The sequence below is a fragment of the Lissotriton helveticus genome, chromosome 6, assembly GCF_964261635.1.
Source record: "Lissotriton helveticus chromosome 6, aLisHel1.1, whole genome shotgun sequence".
Taxonomy (NCBI): Eukaryota; Metazoa; Chordata; class Amphibia; order Caudata; family Salamandridae; genus Lissotriton; species Lissotriton helveticus.
Window position 1 is genome coordinate 912,947,597 of NC_136067.1, and position 21,103 is coordinate 912,968,699.

Here is a 21,103-nt window from a genome sequence, read left to right on the forward strand (position 1 = left end):
ACATTCACTGGATGATGGCATCTGTGATGTCATCAGTGATGTCATTTGAGATGTCATCAGTGATATCATGAGTGATGTCACTGAACATGTCATGAGTGATGTAATATGTGACGTCATCAGCAGTGCATTGCGGGCGCGCGAGTTATAGTTAGCTGAACTAACTATATGAGTGAAATGTCCAGCTAAGTATAACATTTGTGAAACCTATGGTTTTTTCAGTGAATTTCTAAGGTTTTTTAAATGCTAATTCCTAACTATAACATGACTGAAACCTATGGTTATTTCAGAGTATATATATATATATATATATATATATATATATATATATATATATCAAAGCTCGAAGGTGTCCACCTTTGAGTAGCACGCAAACAGCAGCTTGGTTTATGTATAGGTGAGGACGGGGATCCACTCGTAGACGCCGCTCCGTACGGGATCTGCCCGACGCGTTTCGAAGCTCCATATGCTTCTCTTCAGGGGCTTTAACGGAAGCGGTGTGCGCAACCTCCCATCGGTGGGTGTGTTATATATAAAATGGGGAAGTGGGTCGGCGGTTGCGCACACCGCAATTAATTATTAATCAGTGGTTCCATTTTTGGCTATTTGGCTTACTTTTCAGAACCTAGTCTAGTGCACTGAGTGTGCCCAGGGCGTGTAAATCCAAATGCTGCTGGTGGGCCTGCAGCACTGGTTGCACCACCCACAGAAGCAGCCTTGTAAAATGTGTCTAAGGTCTGCCATTGCAGAGCTTGCGTGCAGTCTGGTACTGTCATGCTGACTGGGCAAGTGCATCCACTTGCCATTCCCTAAACCTTCCCTTTTCATCATATCAGGCACCCCTATGGTAGGCCCAAGGTCAGGGTGCATTGTAAGTATACGGTAAGACAAGCCCTGATGTATGTGGCATGTCCTAATAGTGAATTACAGCCATTTTCGTTTTTCACTATTGCAAGGCTAACTGTTCTCCATAGGCCAGAATGAGCTGTTAGATTATTACATGTTTATAATCCTAACTGTCTCAGAGAACATGGTAGAAATTCAAGTTTAGTATGCCTGGACTCAGAATAATTAAATACATCTTTTAGTGAAGTTGATTTTACTATTCTGTGTTTGCAAATACCACTTTTAGAAAGTAGGTATTTGCTTGTCTAACCATTCAAACCTGCCTCTGCTAGGTTGTGTATTCCTTTGTGTGGTTTTGTGAGTGACAGGGCTCGGGGATTCCAAGAGACAGGCTGAGTCACCCAGTGGTGAACACAGAGATCTGCATCTAGATGGGAGGGAGGAGTTGCACCTGAACCTTGAATGGGGCTGTGCCTGCCTTCCACAATGCTGGCTCCACCTCCTGGGGAGCGGCTGATGTCTCTGCCCTGCACACTGAAAGAAGAGAAGGAGTCCTGTAAACAAAGTGCTCCAGGACTGTGAAAGGAAAGGAGAAGTCTGGAAAACAGAGTGCTTCAGAACTGGTTCGGACTGGGCAAAGGCCCGTCTCCCCTCAGAGAACAAAGGATTTGGGGGTTAAAAATTGGGACCCTGATCCCGGGAAATAAGATCACTTTTGGACTACAAGAAGAAACCTTTTGAGGAGAGGAACCTGACGAAACTGAGGAGAGACTATTCCCAAGCTGAAGTGCTGCTTGGGAGATTGGCCTACAGTGGTTGCCTTACTGCCAATGGAAGGAGAAAGGAACTTTGTGTACTTTGCTTTCAACGTGTGAAGGATCTCCAAGGGCTTGGAAAGGAGCTTGCCTCCTGCTGAAGTCTCAGGGACAACAGCCTGCAATCCCCAGCTCCCAAGAGTACTTTTGGAAGTGCTTGCAGCTGTTTTGGACCTTCTGAGGAACTGCGTGTCGCAAGGAGCAGGAAGCACGACTCAACGAGAAGAAGCGTGTCGCCGTCACTTGGCCTGCCATCGCAACTCCGAAGGAGGGTGTCGCCGCTGGAACTGTTGCACTGCACCACATCGCAGAGAAGCATCTGGAAGATCTTCACGTCTTTATTTCTTTGTATCTGAACTTTGCCGCATTCCCATTGCTGCGACATTGCTTGTCGTGGAAGCGCAACGCAACCTAAGGTACATTGACGTAAAGTGTCGTATTTAAAAACGGAATTGAACTAAGCTTAAATCTACCATCTTAAAGTAATAGTATTGTGTATTTTTGTTGCTTATGGTCTTGTGGTAACTCTATATAAAGTCTACTTATTTTTGATATAAAACCTTGTGTGGTGTCCATCTGTGGTGTTGTCACTGGTTTACTGTATGTGGTCACAAATGCTTAACATACAAACGTCTATGAGATAAGCCTGACTGCTTGTGCCAAGCTACCAAGGGGGCTAGCAGGGGTTATTTTAGGAGTGTAATACTCTTATCCTGACTAGAGGGGAGGGTCCCTATTTGTCACAAGTACCTACCTGTGCCAACTAGAGACCACCAAATCTAACAATATATATATCCTCCCAACTGTGCCCTGCATTTAAGGACGCAAATCCAACAAATCGGTGATTTATTCAACCATTTATTTCATAGAAATAGGCATCTTAACCGAGTATTTCAGTCCTCCTTCCCTACGCATTTCAGAGCATTTAAGTCGGCTTGTAATGTGAAACAGGACTCCTAATATGAGACCCACAGAAGGGTTTTTCACTCGTTCGGGAAATATTTTGTATTTACACACAACCCACTGGAGGGAACAGAAATTATAATACAAATGTAGGAAATTAGTATAAAAAGAAAGAAATATAATAATTAATATATAAAAAAATTATCACTTAAAAAACCTTTGACATTCACTGAAAAAACTATAGGTTTCAGCCATGTTATAGTTAGGAATTAGCATTTAAAAAACGTAGAAATTCACTGAAAAAATCATAGGTTTCACACATGTTATAGTTAGCTTGACATTTCACTCATACAAAACCATTGAAATTCCCCCGTTATAGTTAGTTCAGCTAACTATAACTCGCGCGCCCACAATGCACTGCTGATGACGTCACATATTACATCACTCATGACATGGTTGCAGAGAGGTGTAAAATTGCAAACTGCTTTGGTTTTTGAAAGAGAGAGCAGGAAACCTGCTCTTTCTTTCAAAAACCAAAGCGGACTGCTTTTCTGCATGGGGAGCAGCATGTTAGCTGCTCCCCATGCAGAAAAGCAATGCCGGCGTCCGCAGGATGCGGGGAGCCGGCAGGGACCGTGGGGGGCTTGGGGACCCCCCCACAGTCCCCAACGGAGAGGGCTAGGCCCCGGGGATGGCGTGCCTGGGGCCAGAAGTGGCCGGGAGGGGGGCCTGTTGGAGAGGTTTAATGAGGCCACACCCCTTTTTGCACCTCTCTGCAACGCAGCCCCCTGGCACATACTGGAGTTTCCTGGTGGGCTAGTTGGCCCCCAGGGACCCCCAGTATGCAAGGGGACTTAATCCCCCAACTTAGAACACGCTACGGGGCACGTTTGCACAGTGGTGAATGTAGGGGGCGGGGCTTGAGGTGATATGTGTGCAAACATGCCCCGCGGCGCATTTTAAGTTGGGGAATTAATTCCTCTTCAATCCAGAGGTCCCCTTGGGGCCAACTAGCCCAACAGGTACCTCTAGTAAGTGCCACGGAGCTGCGTTGCAGAGTGTTGTAAAAAGGGGGCATGGCCTCTGACACCTCTCTGCAACGCAGCTCCCTGGCGCATACTGGAGGTACCTGGTGGGCTAGTTGGCCCACAGGGGACCTCAGGATTGAAGAGGAATTAATTCTCTAACTTAAAACGCGCCACAGGGCGTGTTTGCACACATGTCACCTCAGGCCCCGCCCCCTTCCTTCACTATTGAGCAAAGTATTCCTCTAAAATCAGCTGAACTACGAATTCGATTTACTCACCTGTTATCACGAGAGACGTCAGTGCTGCATCTTTGAGCCCAGTACGGACCCTGAAAAGTAAATCTAAGTATACTTACCAGTAACATGTATTTCCTTCCATAGGAATCTATTGTGTGGTTTTCACCAGAAAAGTTTCTAAGTGTCTATTTTTGAAACCTACAAATATTCCTCTAAAATCAGCCGAACTACGAATTCCGATTTACTCACCTGTTATCAGTGCTGCATCTTTCAGCCCACTACTGATCCTCAAAAGTAATTCTAACCATACTTACAGTAACTTGAATTTCCTTCCATAGGCTAACATTGACTGGTTTCACTTGGAAATTTTTCCAAGTGTGGATTTTTGGAACTTTAAAAAATTCCTCTAAAATCAGCCGAACTACGAATTCCAATTTACTCACCTGGTATCAGGAGAGACCTCAGTGCTGCATCTTTCAGCCCAGTACTGATCCTGAAAATTAGTTTTAACCGTACTTACCAGTAACTTGAATTTCCTTCCATAGGATATCATTGCCTGCTATATAAAATATATATAAATTATAAAAAATATAAAATAAAAAAAATTACAATTTCAATCTTTTTTAAAACATTTTTTTCAATTTATATTAAAAATATGCAATGTAATGTAAAAAATAAAATATCTACAAATAAATACTTTAAAACAATGTAGGAAATCAGTATAAAAAATATAACAATTAATACATTTAAAAATTATCATTTACAAAACCTTTGAAATTCACTGAAAAAACCATAGGTTTCAGCCACGTTGTAGTTAGGAATTAGCATTTAAAAACCTTAGAAATTCACTGAAATAACCATAGGTTTCACACATGTTATAGTTAGCTGGACATTTCACTCATACAAAACCATTGAAATTCCCCTGTTACAGTTAGTTCAGCTAACTATAACTCGCACGCCCGCAATCCACAGCTGATGACATCACATATTACATCACTCATGACATGGGGGTCCCTGGGGGCCAACTAGCCTACCAGGTACCTCCAGTATGCGCCAGGGGGCTGCGTTGCAAGGGCAGGGTGTTCCTAACCAACGTGCACTGCAACCCTGATTAAAGATTGGAAAGCACTACTCACCCGTTGTTTGGCTCCTTTGTTTGAGGTGAACTTTGCGATTGGAATGAGCAACGGCTTTGCCTGGCTGTGAAGGAGTCCTGCTGCATACTTGCTGACCTGGGTGACGCCATCTGGTCTCATCACTACGGGACGGGAGCTATTTATCAGGGCAACAAGATGTGTGCGCCAAGTAAGGAGGACGCTGAGCAACCCACTGGGGTTTAATGTTTGTTTTATCGGACTGACTTCAAGACGGCTCACGGAAGCAAAACATGGGTAGCACTGCAAGTACCAGGAGGCTGTGCATGCGGTTACGCCCACTGAGGCGGGGTACTTATGGACAATCAGGTGCACCATTCGTCTATTGATGTCACGATTAACTTGCCTGTGAAAAAGGGAAGAGTCCAGAAACGCGTCAGCTGTGGATATTGACTGCCTGTGTTTCTAACCAATGTGCGCTGCTGCCCTGATTAAAGATTGGAAAGCACTACTCACCAGTTGTTTGGCTCCTTCGTTTGAGGTGAACATTGCGTTCGGAATTTATATATATATCTATATCTATCTCTCTCTCTCTCTCTCTATATATATATATATATGTATATATATATATATATATATATATATATATATACACACACACACAAATCTCTTGTTTCTCAAAATAGACGGAGGTGCAAGCATTGACATGTTTCAGCTTCCTCTTGCCCTGCGAATGACAGAATTTTATGTTTGCTTGTGCACAGATGATGTGAAAGTAAAATGATGAGAAAGGAATTACTGGAAATCAATCAAAATTAAATTGGTCAATGATATGAATGAGCATATAAATGAATGACTGAACAGACTTGTATGGTCTAACTCTACAAACTGAATTGCTTAAGAGGACTTCTTTATTAATTGAATTTCAGAAATGGTGATTTCTTATTTTGCTTCTGCGTGGTCTTCATGGATAGTGGTACTCGATGGAGGGTGTGAGGGGTGGGCAGTGAGTACTAAAGCATGTGGAAGGACCCACACACCATGACCTATCTTTTCTGTGGTGCCTAATCCGGAAGCACTTAAGAGGAAAGCTACAGTGGTCATAGTGGGTTGACTGTGAGAATGTTTACCTACAGAAACATGCTCTGCCATAGATAAGGTATCCTAAACATTGGTTACAAAATTACCATCAAAGTGAAGTTAATAATATAAAATACACACCCAACGGGAAGATATTTTTCTAGCACATGTTTAAGTCACAGATTTTATATGAGAAGATATTCTTACAGGGCTTTGTAGTGCAACACCTTAATGGTGGCAGTTACAGAGGCAGATACGCTTGGATTAAAATGTTTGTTCATTAAATATTCGAATTTTTCATAAATGAAACATGTTAATTACTCATGGCATATGATGCTTTGCTTTTGTTTTGTGCTACATGCAGCTGCACCATTTTTGCTGTGAGGGATTCTGTCATCCATCCCAGCAGAAAGGCTTTCTTCGCAGTGTGATGCAAACTGCCTGACTCATTTATAATAATAGATGGGCCCTTTCTTGCGCCTCACTATGAACATTAGTGAAAGACTGGACCGAGGTCTGAATGGGACAGCACACCTCTCCCAGCATTCGGGTTTGTAATGTGACACCATTTCGATTGCCCCCTGTAATGGCACTTTGTGAATTAGACATTGGGGAGAGAATGCATGAGTATCTGTGGAAGCTGTATAGTCTTCCCAGTGTTGGTAGACTGCAAACGCAGAATGCCAATTGTTAGCTATTGACTTACACCTTGCGAATAGTTGCTGCCTGCTCTCTCCATTTGGTACCATATCTTGATTTTAGACTGCATTAGAGGTTTCAAAGCATTTGTGCATTCCATAGTGAGTCCTAAGGGGGAGGAAACCCCTTGAAAGGATGTGGCATTACAACCAGAGCTGCCGGCAGTGTGACTGGGGAACTGGGGGGCATATTTTACAAGCCCCTAATGCCACAGGAGCGTCACTTTTTCTGATAATCCGGTGACGTTGATCAATACCCCATGTTTAAAAGGTGGCATTAAGTCACTTAATATGGCCTAACCTCACATTGTAAATATGCCCCTTTCCGCAGCAGTCTGCTGCGCTAAAGGGGCAGGGAATTGGTGTTGTAGTGGGCTTTCCACCGCATCACCCATTGCTTTTTGACACTGTCCCATTCTTACAAGAATGGGGCAGCGCCAAAAACTGAGGTCAAGTCTCTGCGTAAGCTCAACATCCTGTGATTCTGGGCAAATCACTTAATCACCCCATGCCCACAAAAAAATGCTTCCTTGTGCAATGTAGCAGAGCATGTAAAGAGCTCAGGTACCTTCAAGTCGAACTTGCGCTATATAAAAAAATGCAAAAAAAGCACTCAATTACCTCTCATTTAAATTTTCACGGTTTCACAACATGCTTATCATGATAATCAAGGGTCGTTATGAATTGTAAGGCCCTTTTGTGCATTACAAATTGGGACTTTCCATTGGGGAAGCTATTTGAGCTGGTTTTGGTAATTCAAGGACTTGTGTGCATTGTGCCCTGATACAATACATTAGGGGTCTGCAATCTTTTTAGTAAAAAAAGCTACTTAAACAATCCAGAGCTACTGGTACTATTAGAGTTGTAATAGTGACCATGCTAGACAAGATTACAGTAGTGGCCACATATGTAAGGCTTCTAGCAGTGATCAGATTGGTGCACCAGACAGAGTTGCCAGCATTAATGTAAAAAAATATATATTTTTTTCAGTGTGATTATATTTGTGATAAGTCTTCCCCTGTGCCTGATTATTTTAATATTCAAATATGAACTTTGAATATATTTTTAAAAAAATAAGCCATTTTTTTGCAGACACCAACCAAATAGTTTAGACATACACACAATTTCGTCTTGAATACATATTCTCAATTTTGATATACATTTATCAATTTAACAAAGAAAGAGCTAGTAAATTCGTAGGCTGGGCTACACAAAGGAGAGCTAATCACAGGTAGCTGGAGAGCTGCCAGGAGCTCACGAGCTACTCATTGGAGAAGCTTGTTCAAAGTGAAGTCATTGTGTGGTAATAATGAAACAAATACACACACATAATCGTTACCATTTGTGGCTCTCTGACTAAATATCAAAGAAGAGATGAGATTTCCCCATACGCCTGCTGACTGGAATAACAGGAAGAATATTCCAAAGTAGAGGTTCACAACATGTGTCTTGTCTTTGCCTTTTTTCTCTGCATATCTGATGCCACTTGTTGTCAGATATGTGCATTTTGAAGTCCACAGAGGGCCTCCTGCAAACCCCAGGATTACAGAAGTCGGCATCAAAGTGTACCTGAAAAGAAACGCAGTAAATTATGGATACATATTTTTCAGGAAAAAATTAGAATAAGAAAGACCACCCACAACCCATTTTTTTTTCAGTGACGGATTATTTTTATGCAATCGGTTTGTGTATTAACTTGTCTGTCTGTGGCTCTCCAGACACTTTACATATGGTATATGGCAAACTGATGCAGTTTATACCTAATATACAGTACTCTCTTCCTTATCGCACACACTGCCATGCTAGAAGGTAGGAAATGGAAGCAAGGGTCAGTTACTTTGCAGGGCTCTAAGTACACAGCTTGGGTTTGCATCAGTGTTCTACCACACTGAGACCACCAGACGCAGACTGGGGCCAGCATTTTCAGATACAAAAAAGCACTGCCTCTGGGATTTGTTATAACCTGGGGCGTTGAGTAGAAGAAAGCACCGACCAAAAACAGAGAATAAGTGTTTACCTGATATTTCAAGTTTCAGGTGTCGCCAATACCCCCAGTGGGTCAGGAGCTAACAATGCCGATGCACCAGGTATTCCGTCAGTTTCTGCGCAGACAGCCTCATCCCATTAGGTGTGATAGCGCCTACTCTTTGCCTTGCACGGATGTCTTCATGGAGAGCCCATTCCCTCCAGGCACGCAGAATGCAGCACACAAGAGGAAGTAACAAGGAGAAGTTAAGGTCTTTCTCCTTGTTACACCTCTGTCAATTAGGCCCACTAGTTTACCACAAAACAAGGTTTAGAAGTGTTTGTAAATCTGGGTTTGCATCAAAATACATGGGTGGATGCACGAGAATGCCCATGCTCCAAGAATGTATTGCCTACCCCATCCAAAGTAACGCAAGGCAGCATTATGAGCTGTGCTGCTTTACTTTGTATTTACTACACAACACAAAGCCACGCAAATCGACTTTGCATAGATGCCAGAAAGGATTTTGCATCTAGACTTCCCCATGAAAGTGGCACAACCCCAGTGCTTAATCTGAGCTGGAGCTTTCCGGTGCTGAGCACCGGCACTTAATTGGTTTCCGGTGCTCAGCACCAGCACCTAATTGTCAACACCACACTTAGGGCAGTCTGCCACAAGATTGCGCTGCTCATGTAATTTAGAGATGAGCAGTATAACAGTTGTTTAGGAAAACAATATACATTGAAAAATTACTAGGACAGGCCTCCCCAGCCATTCCTTTAGCATTGGGGACCTGGAATAATCTGAACTGTCACATTTAAATGTGAGAGAGATGGTTAGTAGTTGTTTTGGCAGCGATGGCAGGGTCGCTGGGTGGTGCAAGCTGCAGTGGCCTCCTAGTCAGAGCCCTGGCACTTAAATATTTTACAAATTAAGCACTGCACAGCCCTGACATATAGGATGCTAAGGCATTACTTTATATTGTACTGATATGTGCACAACTGTTTACAGAGTACCTACTCATTTTACACATCCAAGCTTAAGGAGGTGGCCAATCCGCTTCTACACACAATATTCACCTTGTACACTATTCTTTCACATTTTCAAAGAAAGAGCACAGTTGTGCTCTTTAAATGCACTGCCACACATTATGTACACATGTGCCAAGACAGACACCTTTGTGCTGTGGTGCAATATTGTCTGTGTTTTATTTAAGATAGTTTTTGTACGAGAAGGAGTCCCTTTGTGTAATACAACTATCAGTTAAGGCTAATTCCTTTGTGTATATGTTGTGCAGAGTATAGCAAACGTGAAGAGAGAAAAAAGAGAAATACATTTTTTTTGTTATGCTACCCTCAGAGGGTGCAGTAGTTTGCCACAAATCTATGTTTACGAGTTATTGTAAATATGGACTGGCATCAAACTCCATGGATAACTCTATTTGTGTGGCCATAAAGACCCATGGAACACCATCTTTATCCAAAACAATTCAAAGAAGTGCATTGCATTGCATTGTATAACTGTCTGTTGATTATAAACAAACAGAAAGAGTACTTTCTGTTAAATTATAAATAGAAATATCTTTTATATCAGGTATGCTTTTCATAAGCCTGAAACAAAATGTTTACAATTGTAAAATAAATCTATTAATATATCTGCTTGAGTTTATTTTCAGCACATAACAATCGAATTTTATTATTAAGAACAGACTTCTGTAGCAGACTATAATTATACAGAAACATAAAAACACATCTATTTGGAAACCACAATAGATGGCTCTTAAAAGAACCATTTATTAAAAAACGTTTTTCTTTTGGTAAATTTGTTGTAATTGTTGTAAAAAAGCGAGTCGTTACCCAAACTGGAAAAAAGAGCATCAAAACTTGAAAGTTGTAAAAAAGAAAATTGTGTGTGAGACATTTGTGCTCCCTCACAAGTGTATTCCATGCAGAGGTCAACTGTTCCCCAAGTACCACAATGGTTTTACACATCCTACAATAGATCACTATCTTCATATGTTCAGAGATGATCTCTTGTCCCTGCTCCAAAACATCTGTTGGGGCAGCGTCCCTAGCAGAATCACTTTGCGCTGATATGCTGATTAGTGTTCACCAACTGGGACTCCCTCTGTGGTCGAGCCAGGTGCTGTGGTGAATGGCTCACATGTGTTTCCACATGCTGTGTTCCCAAGAGGGTATCTTTTCCCAGTTCTTCGGGAAGATTGATTGTGGCAGATGTTGCACCCCGCTATCTTCTCTGCCTTTGTTTGCCTCCTAATGAAATGTTGAAGCATTTCCATATCAGGGAGTCTTTTTAGGGGTGTGAAATCTTCCCCTCCTCCTCCGCCTGGACATCTCTCTCCTCTACAGCTGCGGCTGCCACTAGAGGTCGCTAGGGCGCCACCCGCCTCAATTTACAAGTTATCTGGAAAGTAATTGTCTCGTGAAATTACCATACACATACATTTTTTTTTTCATGTATTAAATAGGAGCTTTAAGCCTGTGCCGGGAGTTGCTCAGTGTCTGGCTGCATCTCACACTTATTGTGATGAGCGTCAGGCATCCAGTCACTTTTGAGAGGGACTCATGCTCTAGTGAGCATGATCCTTTAAAAAAAATCTTTAAGCCAGGCTAATGGCTGACCTAGCACCAGCCCTGGCCTCCAATTTTCAGGGGTCTGAAGAGACCTTTCATTCGTGACATGCAGCAGTGTCAAATTTACAAGCATTCCTGCCATCTATGGCATTCCCAGTACTGCCTGTCAATCATTTTCACAGGCTGCAAGCAACTCTCTTTCCGAACTCCTCACCTGTGACATGATGGGAAAGGGTGTTGCTTGTAGCTTGTGAAATATTGTGGGCATGTGATTCGAGGGCACAGAGTCATGAGACTCTGTGACCTCGTGTCACATGCATGCTGTAAACAGAAACACTGCACATGCTGTATCATGTACAGAGCATCGTATAGCACGTAATTGTATTTAGAGGCTGAGAGGGCACGCTTGGCACTCTCAAGCCTCCTCTCCCGGACAAGGCAGTAGCAGCACATCCTGTTGCGTGCCACCCTGCGTGTTGCAGAGCAGGATTTGCTAGGTAAGTAGGATGGGGGGGGGAGCGGATGGAGGCCTTTAATCAGGCCCGCCTGCATGCTTGTTTTGACTGTTTTTGAAAGAATAAAAACAAACTGGAGGCTGGCCCAGCACCTAAACTTGTATTTTAAAAGTGCTCCCTTTGTGTACTTTTATAATGCGGGGGAAATTCACTTTAGTACATCAGTTTATATCACTTTTTTGAGAGGCATTTATTAAAACTGTTAATATTATTGTGATATAAATTGATGTACTAAAGTGAAATGCTCCCACATGCTAGAAAAATACAAGAGACTACTTCAGTACTTGATGCACACTTCTTTATCTCACAGTTTTAAAAGTGCTCTAGTCTCTTGTATGCTTTTAATGTGGGAGCTCTACACTTTAGTACCTCAGTTTCGATCACTATATTGAGAGGCATTTATGAACAGTTTTAATAAATTCCTCTCAAAACAGTGATATAAATTGATTGTTTGAACTAGCCTTCTTGGCATGGTCTCCACCTAACATTTTGTCTTCTGACCTCCTGTTATTGCCGACTTCATTTATGCTGGCCTTTGTACTCTGGATCATTTACCATTACTAACCAGTGCTAACATGCATGTGCCCTCTCCTTAAAACATGGTAATATTTGCACTAAACTAATATATAATTATATCCTAATAGTGGGCCTGTAGCACTGATTATGCCACCCACCTAATTGGCTCTTTAAACATGTCTCAGGCCTGACATTGCAGAGCTGTGCTTGCATTTATAACCTTCCATGTCGACCTGGCAAAATTAACCTTTTTCCTAGCTCAAACCTTCATTTTTAATACATATATCACCCTTAAGGGAGACCCTTGACAGCCTCAAGGTCAGGGTGCAGTCTAATTAAAAAGTTGGACATGCTTAAGGTTTAATGTCCTGGTAGTGAAAAACCATTTAAATTTGTTTTTCACTACTGCAAGGCCTATCTCTTCCATAGGATAACATTGGAATCATATATTACATTTAATAAGCTGGAATTTCCAAATGGGAACAGGTACCCAGTTCATATATAGTGTTTTTGGAGTTGCAATCCTAACTTATGGTGAAGTCGAATTTTTGAATTGCAGTTTGAAAAAGTGTACATAAAAAGATCATCAGGCAAGACAACAATATAATTAGACATGATGCCCATTATAGCATATGACGAGGAAATCTGAAAAATTAAAAGGAGACATAACAAAGAGGTGACAAGCAGGGTGGGAGACAAGGCAATAGCATACATCCATGCAACCACACTAAATTGCATGACCATAAAAGAGTGGGAATACAAAGATAGGGCATGCAGAAGCGTAACCTCATATAATTACAAATAAGAGGGGAACTACAGTGCAAAAGAGGGAAAGGCTGCACAGACACAACTGCAGGAATGGATGGCCCAGGTGCACTGGAGCATAAACAGATAGGGTGCACATAGTAGTGTGTTGGTAGCTTTCAGTGGTCTCAGGTCGGAAGCGGGCTCTAAGGCAAGCAATATAATATCCCAGCCTGTGATCTGTGCATCCCTTCCCAAAGTCTACGCATCACAAAATCTTGTCTCTGGGCCCAACGCTGCAACTCTATTTGCCAGGCACAGATCGATGGGGTTACACTCGCTCTTCGATTCATCATGATGGAATGATTGGCCAATGCAAAAGCGAGAATGATTAGTTTTGTCCTGGCTCTATCAGTTTTTGGTTGGGGCATCCAACCCAAAAAGCAGGTTTGTTGGATGTTGATATGGCGACTTCTGGTCACCCGGGTAATGTAGTCACAGGCAGCAGTCCAGAAATGGCCCAGCATGAGACTTGCCACGTCATGTGGAAAACATATGCGAGGGCAGTCATGAGGGACTGACAGAAATATCCAGTGTAAACAAGATGGGGCTAAGTAAGTACGTCAAACATAATTAAATAGCAAAAACTTTAGTTTTGCTTAGCTGGAAATCCACAACATGTAATCAAGGATATTGGACCAGTCCTTATTAGTTAGATCCAATTGCAGGTTCTGTCGCCTACTCTGCTGTACAGCGGGAATAGTAAGACAAATTTCACTGTAGACATTAGTGACCCTATAATGTTCAGGGCTCCACGTCAGCAGCATCTGTATCGTGTGGTCAGTGTTCAGCTCAGAGTTGGAGTTACACCAGAGAGTGCACAAGTCATTGAGCAAGGCAGCGCGTTCAAAGAACTGGCCAGGAGGCAAAGCGTAAGTCTCTCAAAGCTCATCAAATGAATGGGTACCTTCGGAGTCAAAGAGTTTCCCCACTTAGTCTAAGTCAGCAAGTTGCCAGTGAACCTGATTCACTCAACCACCGAGCTCAGCGAGATCTGGCCATAGGAGAAGAGCCAGTGAGTGCGCTATTTTACAATGTCGATGCTGGAGATACCTGAACCAGCAGTACCTGACCACCCAAAGGAGCATTGGAACAACCATAGGCAAGGACCATGGCACATCTCTGAGTACTTCAGGTAGGGGTGTGCAAACCTCCATGGAATTCTGCAGAGTTAAATAAAAACTCTGTGATATTCTGCGACTTTCCACGGAATTCCACGAGTGGGCGGTATTCGGCATGTTGCGGTATTCGACACGTCGTACTGATATATAGTGCTGGGTGATTGTTCCGCACTGTAAAATCAGCACGAGTGGCACCATGTGGCGTGCCAGAGGGCACTGGTTCTTTCTGCCGCTCGAGTAGATTTTGTACTCGAGTGGCAGCTTTCTGATCACTAACGGTTGAGCCCTGACGTGACTGTCCACGTTGAGAAAACCTCAACAGGTGGCATTCTAGCGCCCAAAAATCACAATAGGGGACACAAAATCTCACGAAAAAACTCTGGCACGCGGTGGTTAGCAGAGATTTTTGGAACTCTGCATTACAAGCGTAACACAGAGTGGGCAAAACCCCATGAACTTTACCAGCGGAGTTTATCACCCACCCCTAGGCCGGTCGACCATGGACTAGCGATATTATGCATCCAAAGGAGGGGTCCAATGTGATCCAAGTAGTCAGCCATTATTCCTGTCTGGCTAATTTATATGCCACATAGTCAGGAGCAGCAAGGCCCTCTGATGCTAGTGGGAGGAACAATCCATACAGCATAATCTGATGCCTGCTAGATACCCAAATAGGTCAGAAAGACAAGTGTTAAGCTCCCTAAATGCCTTCTAATGGATCAACATGGGGACATTGGCAAAGAAATACAAGAGACAAGACAATACCACCATCTTGGACAATGTGATGGGGCACCTGGAGACAGCGGCTACATAACATCAAACATTCATTAGTTTCTATTGGCTTTGGTTATCTATGGTCAAATCCATTGGGGTTCCCTATTCCATCAAAAGGAACTTTGAAAAAGCTTTATTTAGTGAAAATATTTTCTGATGATGCCCGTAAAGCTGCTAATGCTACCCTGTGAGAGGTTTTTGACTTCAAATCATCCTGTGGATACGAACAGCTTCAGGATATCATTACAGTGCCATTGGATTGAAAACTGTATTTTTAGTGGGAACTCTACCTCTAAAATCCTTTCCTTGTAAGTGGGTGGCATCTAATTCCACGGTTTGTCTCATTTATGATGCCCCTAAGGAAACTGTTACTCATGCTTTCTTTGCCTGCCCTGCATATGCCCAAGCGCGTGATGTCAGGCTGTCTCCTCTTTATAGGCAGCTAGGCACCAGAAGTTATGGTTCTGCCCTTCCTATCCTCAGGTTCGACTGTCAACCCTTACATGCTTTTGCAATTGCTAAATTTCTGGGTGCTCTGTGGCGGGTTCAGCGAAAGGCCCCCTTTTTGCAAATGTACAATATTGCCTATAAGGTTTGTTCTAACTATTATATTTCATGTTTATTGTTTACATTGATGTGATTTACTTATAGGGCCTTTTGAGTATATTTTATATCTCATCATTTATCTGTTCCTGCATTTTATTGGCAACATTTTTGCTTTTTGTATTGTATATACATTTTAAATTGTATTTTTGTACGATTTTTTATGGCTTTGATAGCCGAAATAATGTTATACTAACTGACTGACAGAAGGAGGCGCTTCCAAAAAGTGGCAGAGGATCGTATCCCCGTCACGGCCCTCCCAAAATGATATTCCCAAATCTGCGTCCAGATCATGATACACCCAGAAACCTAAATATTTAAAGTTGTGAAGGGCTGCAGGCAGAGTGGTCAGCCTGCCTTCTTCCCGCAGAGCGGCATATGGGTCTAACAAACGAAAGATACAGGACTTCTGCACATTAACATGGAATCCAGAAAATGAACCAAAGTTGTGTAGGAGTTGCATAACTGGATCCAAAACAAAGGTAATGTCCTCAAGATATATAAGGATGTCGACCACATTAAGGGAGATGGGTTGAAAAAAGCTGCCTAATATTAGCTGACTATGCCCAAGTATGAATCTCAACTGATCTTGATGGAACAAAAGGGACAGCTGTGGAATAATAGGATTGGGTATTATTTTCCCAAGGATTCTGCAATCTAAGTTACAAGTGAACAATGGGTGATAGAAACTCCTATCCAGTGGGCCACCTCCATCTTTATTCATTATTTATTTTATTTGAAAAGTTTCATAAAGTGCGAACATGACCCTCACGGATATTAGAGCGCAGTACAAAGTGGCGAAAGCAAGAATAACACAACACAATGGAACAAATGAGGTAGTTAAATAATCACACTGTCAAACAAAGGGGGGAACAATCCCTGTCAAGGGGCAGGTCAGTCAGCCAGACTGGAGGGACCAGTACAGTTTCAGAAGGTTCATAGAATGAGATAACAAGTAAACAGAAAGCATAAAATTCAAACAAACGGTATAAAAGAAGTTTCAAATCCATATAGAAAGGGTCTAGGGAAGGTAAGCCAGGTTAATGCTGCTGATGTTCACTCAAGATTAGCCATTCGCCATGTTTCTTGAAAGATGCTGTGAGTAGGTTGGATCTAATCTCGGGAGGAAGAGCGCTCCAAATTCTTGGAGCAAGACCAGTAAAAGCACGATTATAAGTTCTATTCTTTTTGAATTTGGGAGGTTCCAAAAGAAGGGTGGCCAAACTTCTTAGGTTCCGAATCGAGCCTGATAGTTCAAGCTTTTTAGCCAAGTAATTTTGTAGGTGTTGTATTGAATAGCTTTATGCATCAAGCAAGCTATCTTAAAACATATCCTATAGACAGCCCATTTCGTTGAATTAGGTCTGGCGTGATGTGGTCATGCTTTCTGGAGCCTGTGATGAGCCTGACCGATGCGTTTAGAGTGGCTCTGAGTGGAGACAAACTAACTTTAGGAAGCCCAGCAAGGGTCACCAAACCATATTCCAGTTGAGAGACAATCAGGGATTGTACTGCAGGCCGGATGTCCTCGGGCGGAAGGAAAGGCTTTATTTCCTTAAGGGCGTTGATTTGAAGACTGGATCCCCAAATTGCTTCACTCATGCGAGCTTGCATATTTAGGTATTTGTTTAAGGTGATACCTAATGATTTAACACAGTCAACAACATGAGGGGTGCAGTTAAGAGCAGTGAGTTGTTTAAGCCAGTCCAGGGTAGGTGCAGAGAGATTGCAGGGGGCAATCAGAAGGAATTCTGCTTTGAGAGTATTTAACAAAAGATGGTTCTGGGCTACCCATTTTTGAGGTTGTAAGATTGCATCATTTATGGCTTTAATGTCCTCTGGAGAGGTGATATTCAAGTACAGTTGCATGTCATCAGCATACATGTGGTAATGTATATTAGAACGGTTCAAAATATCAGAGGGAGGTTCCATTGAGAGGTTGAAAAGAGTGGACAAAAGAGCAGAGCCTTGAGGAACTCCAATGGCGAGTGGGATACTGGTTGCAAGGGAATTGTTAACTTTGATTCTTTGTGTGCGGTTCTGTAAAAACAAGGCAAACCAATTTAAGACATGGCCTGAAAGACCCATCCTATGCTGAAGAAGAGCAGCCAGGTTTTTATGTTTGATGGTGTAAAATGCTGAGGACAGGTCAAGAAGGATCAGAAGACAAGGGACATTATGATCAAGGGATCTCAGGGCATCATCAACAATGTGAGTTAGTGTTGTTTCAGTACTGTGTCCTGCTCTGCAACCTGACTGGTAGAGGTCAAGGAGTTGAAACTTCTCTATGTGGTTGCAGAGCTGCATGTGGACACATTTCTCAAGTAATTTAGCTAGAGTCATGATGTTAGTGATAGGCCGGAAGTTATTAGGATCAGCTAGATTGGTGTTAGGCTTCCTAGGGATGAGAGTGACATGACCCATCTTGAGGTAGTCAGGGAGCCTTCCCTGAAAGAGGGATTCACGAATGATCCAGGACCAACGAGGGAGAATAGCCGAATTGAGATATTTAAAAAACTTAACAGGTAGTGGATCGCTGAAATGATTGGAAGGTTTAAAAGATGCCATAGAGTGGAGTAGCTCCGTGTCATCTGGAAGAAGAAAAGAATTCCAAGAGGCATTGTTTTTGGAAACACAACCTATGTGGAAGGACGGTGAAGGCCCTATCGGTGGTTCCTTAGGTTCATCTGATGATGCAGTGTAGTTCAGAGGCCGCATAATTGGACAGGCAGGTCACAGCTCCAGTTTAATTTTTCTTGCCTCTTCAGAGAAATGAGCTGAGAAGACCTCCGCACTAGGAAGGGAGGTCATGGGTGTTGAGATATGTTTGGAAGAGTAGATTGTTGCTTAATGATTTCAAAGAACTTCTTGGGTCTATTTTTAGCGCCGTCAAGCTGAGCTCTGAAATGGTCGGTTTTAGCATTGCAAATGTGTTTGTTGTCGGTGCGTCTCATCTTCCTTAAATGTATGAGGCTTGAAGTGGAGGGAGAGTTTCTCCAAAGATTCTCTGAAAGCCTAAGTTTGCAACATTCATCATTTAGGTGGGCATTACACCAAGGTTTAGATTGTTTGACTGGAATCCTTTTGAGTTGCTTTGGCGCAATAGTGTTCAAAATATTAGCCAAAGTGCTAATGCAGTGATCACAGAGATCGTCCAGGTTCGTCTTGTTAAGGGGTGGTTAAAGCCTGTTCTTGGTGATGGATGTTAGAGCATTAAGGTTGATGTCTCTCAGTTTATGAGTTGGTTGTTTAGCTTTAAGAGGTTGGCCCTATCTGAGCGTGATCTTTTCCAGAATGTGGAAGGCAATTTGATGATGATCCGACCAGTCACAGGGTAGAATGTCAGCCAATTGTATGATATTGTCTTTAGCTACGATAAGGTAGAGGGTGGCGCCCTTGTTGTTGGTAGGTCCCTTACATACCTGTGTGAAAGTGAGATCAGAGAGGAAAGCCTTAAAGGAGCATACTAAAGGGTCATTTGAATCATTGCAATGAAGGTTAAAGTCCCTGAGAAAGATATGGCTGGGTTGGTCTGAACAAGAGCTAATGTCCTCCATGAATTGCTTGATGAAGAACAGATTATCATCAGGTGATGATAGATCGTATGGAGCACACAGACAATCTTGCCAGTATACCAGATTTCAGTGACTAGTTGCTCACACGAGGGTAACAAAGCATTTTCAGATTGTTTTATAATGAGGCTGGAACGATGAATGCAAGCAATGCCCCCCCCCCCCCCCCCCAAGTCGATTGCATCTAATAATGGCATAATCTGGAGGGATTAAGATATTGAGAATTGGGGAGGAGGCAATATTAAGCCAGGTTTCAGTGAGAAACAAGAGGTCCAAATTTTGCGAAATGATGAGTTCAGAATTAACAGCTGCATTTTTCACTGCAGATCTGCAGTTGAGAAGCATCGATTTGATGTGAGGGTTGGTAGTGACCACTTCATGGTGAGAAGTGGTTACCTGAGGTAAGTAAGTTTTCCTGATTAACCGATCTGATGTTGACCATAGGCGCTCTGTCAGGGTCAGAGGTAATAGTAGGGATGTTGATTGTTGAGTTAGAGGACACACCCCCAGAGCTATTGTATGGAAGAAGAAGAGCAAGAGTGTCCTCAACCGACAACTGAGGCTGAGACTTACGGGCCTAGAATGGTGGTTAGGAAGAGGCCTAGATCTCCTACTAGGGCTAGGTGGGGCGATGATAGAGGACCGTTCATCACTGCCGTAATTAACTCTTAGTAGATTGGTTGAACAGTCCCCCAGGAGGGGTACAGATTCCAGAGCTTCACCATCTTCATGGAGAATTGTAAAAAGGTATGCATGATATCTTTGACAGCAAGGAGATCCTGCTTGAGGTCAGCTATCTTCTCTTCAAGGTAAGGGAGGTTCTGACCCATTTGTGAGAGGGTTGTTGTATGGCAAAGTATATCCCTCACTACAATTACAGGGGAAGATAGAGTTCCGCTTGAGAATGGTCTCAACATCCAAAAAGGAAGGAAGATTAGCATGGAGGGGAATAGGCCTCGGATCAGGGGGCGCGGGGAAGATCTTTGAGTGTGATTGGTTATGGGCAAGGTGGTTTTAACAAATGCAATTGGGGATGTGCAGGGAGAGGAGTAAGGGAGGTGTGGGTAAAGAGGAGAAGTACTGGGGACCACAGTTATGTGCAAGGCCCTCGGGTTGGTAATAGTGGAGTCTAAGGGTAGATTATCAGGGTTGTCAGGGTTAGTTGTGTGGGTGTTATACTCATCCTCCGGACTGTTGGAAATAACTGAACAGGAAATAGATAAAGAGGGGGTCGCGGAATTGGGGAAAGAAGAAGCATAGGAGACAGAGGCAGGGCCGGACTGACTGTAGAGGGCACCGGGTGTTTCCTCCATGTGCCATCCGGGTTGGGGACGGTTGTGGCCCTCTAGGGTGCAGTTTTTGTTACCGGGGCCAGCACTCTCCACCGAGCAGTGTGCCAGGGCCAGTTTCGGTGCCCAGTCCGGCCCTGGCTAGAGGGTGCAGAAAATGTGGTTAGACTGATATAATGGTTTGTAGCCAGATTCAAGATATTAGGTGTATTTTTAACCCTCCTAAATATTCTGTCAAAGCGCATGAGATTCAGGTCCGAGGCTTGAATGAGGATGTTACCATTATTGTACTTTAGGAAGTAATACAATAAGGGCTTCTCTGGAGGAGTGTGGTCGACGTTTTTCCTCACATGCAGCCTGATACATCACCACAAGGAGTTTAGTGAGGTCCTCCTGAAAGCATTTGTAAAATTCTAGGGCCACCCCATCAGTGCTCTGTGTTTTACCAGTGGCTAACTGTTAAATACCAACATTAATTTTGTGATCCGTAATAAGACCCTCTATCTCCAAATGGTCATCAGGCTTCAACACCACCATAGAGGTATCATGCAAGAAGCGATTCAGAATATCCACATCCAAGCCCTCTTGTTGGTCATACAACGTCGGGTAGTACGTGGCAAATACTGCATTAATGTCCGCTTGTTTGTGTACT

At 42.9% G+C, this 21,103-nt stretch overlaps 1 protein-coding gene across 1 annotated transcript in view; it reads right to left on the minus strand.

Moving 5' to 3' along the window:
• Positions 1-21,103, minus strand: part of LOC144761599 (protein unc-93 homolog A-like) — a 340,831-nt gene that overhangs the window by 147,589 nt on the left and 172,139 nt on the right. Inside the window, exon 4 of the mRNA XM_078646899.1 lies at positions 8,037-8,266. Coding sequence (XP_078503025.1) covers positions 8,037-8,266 — 230 coding nt within the window. The remainder of the gene's footprint in view (positions 1-8,036; positions 8,267-21,103) is intronic.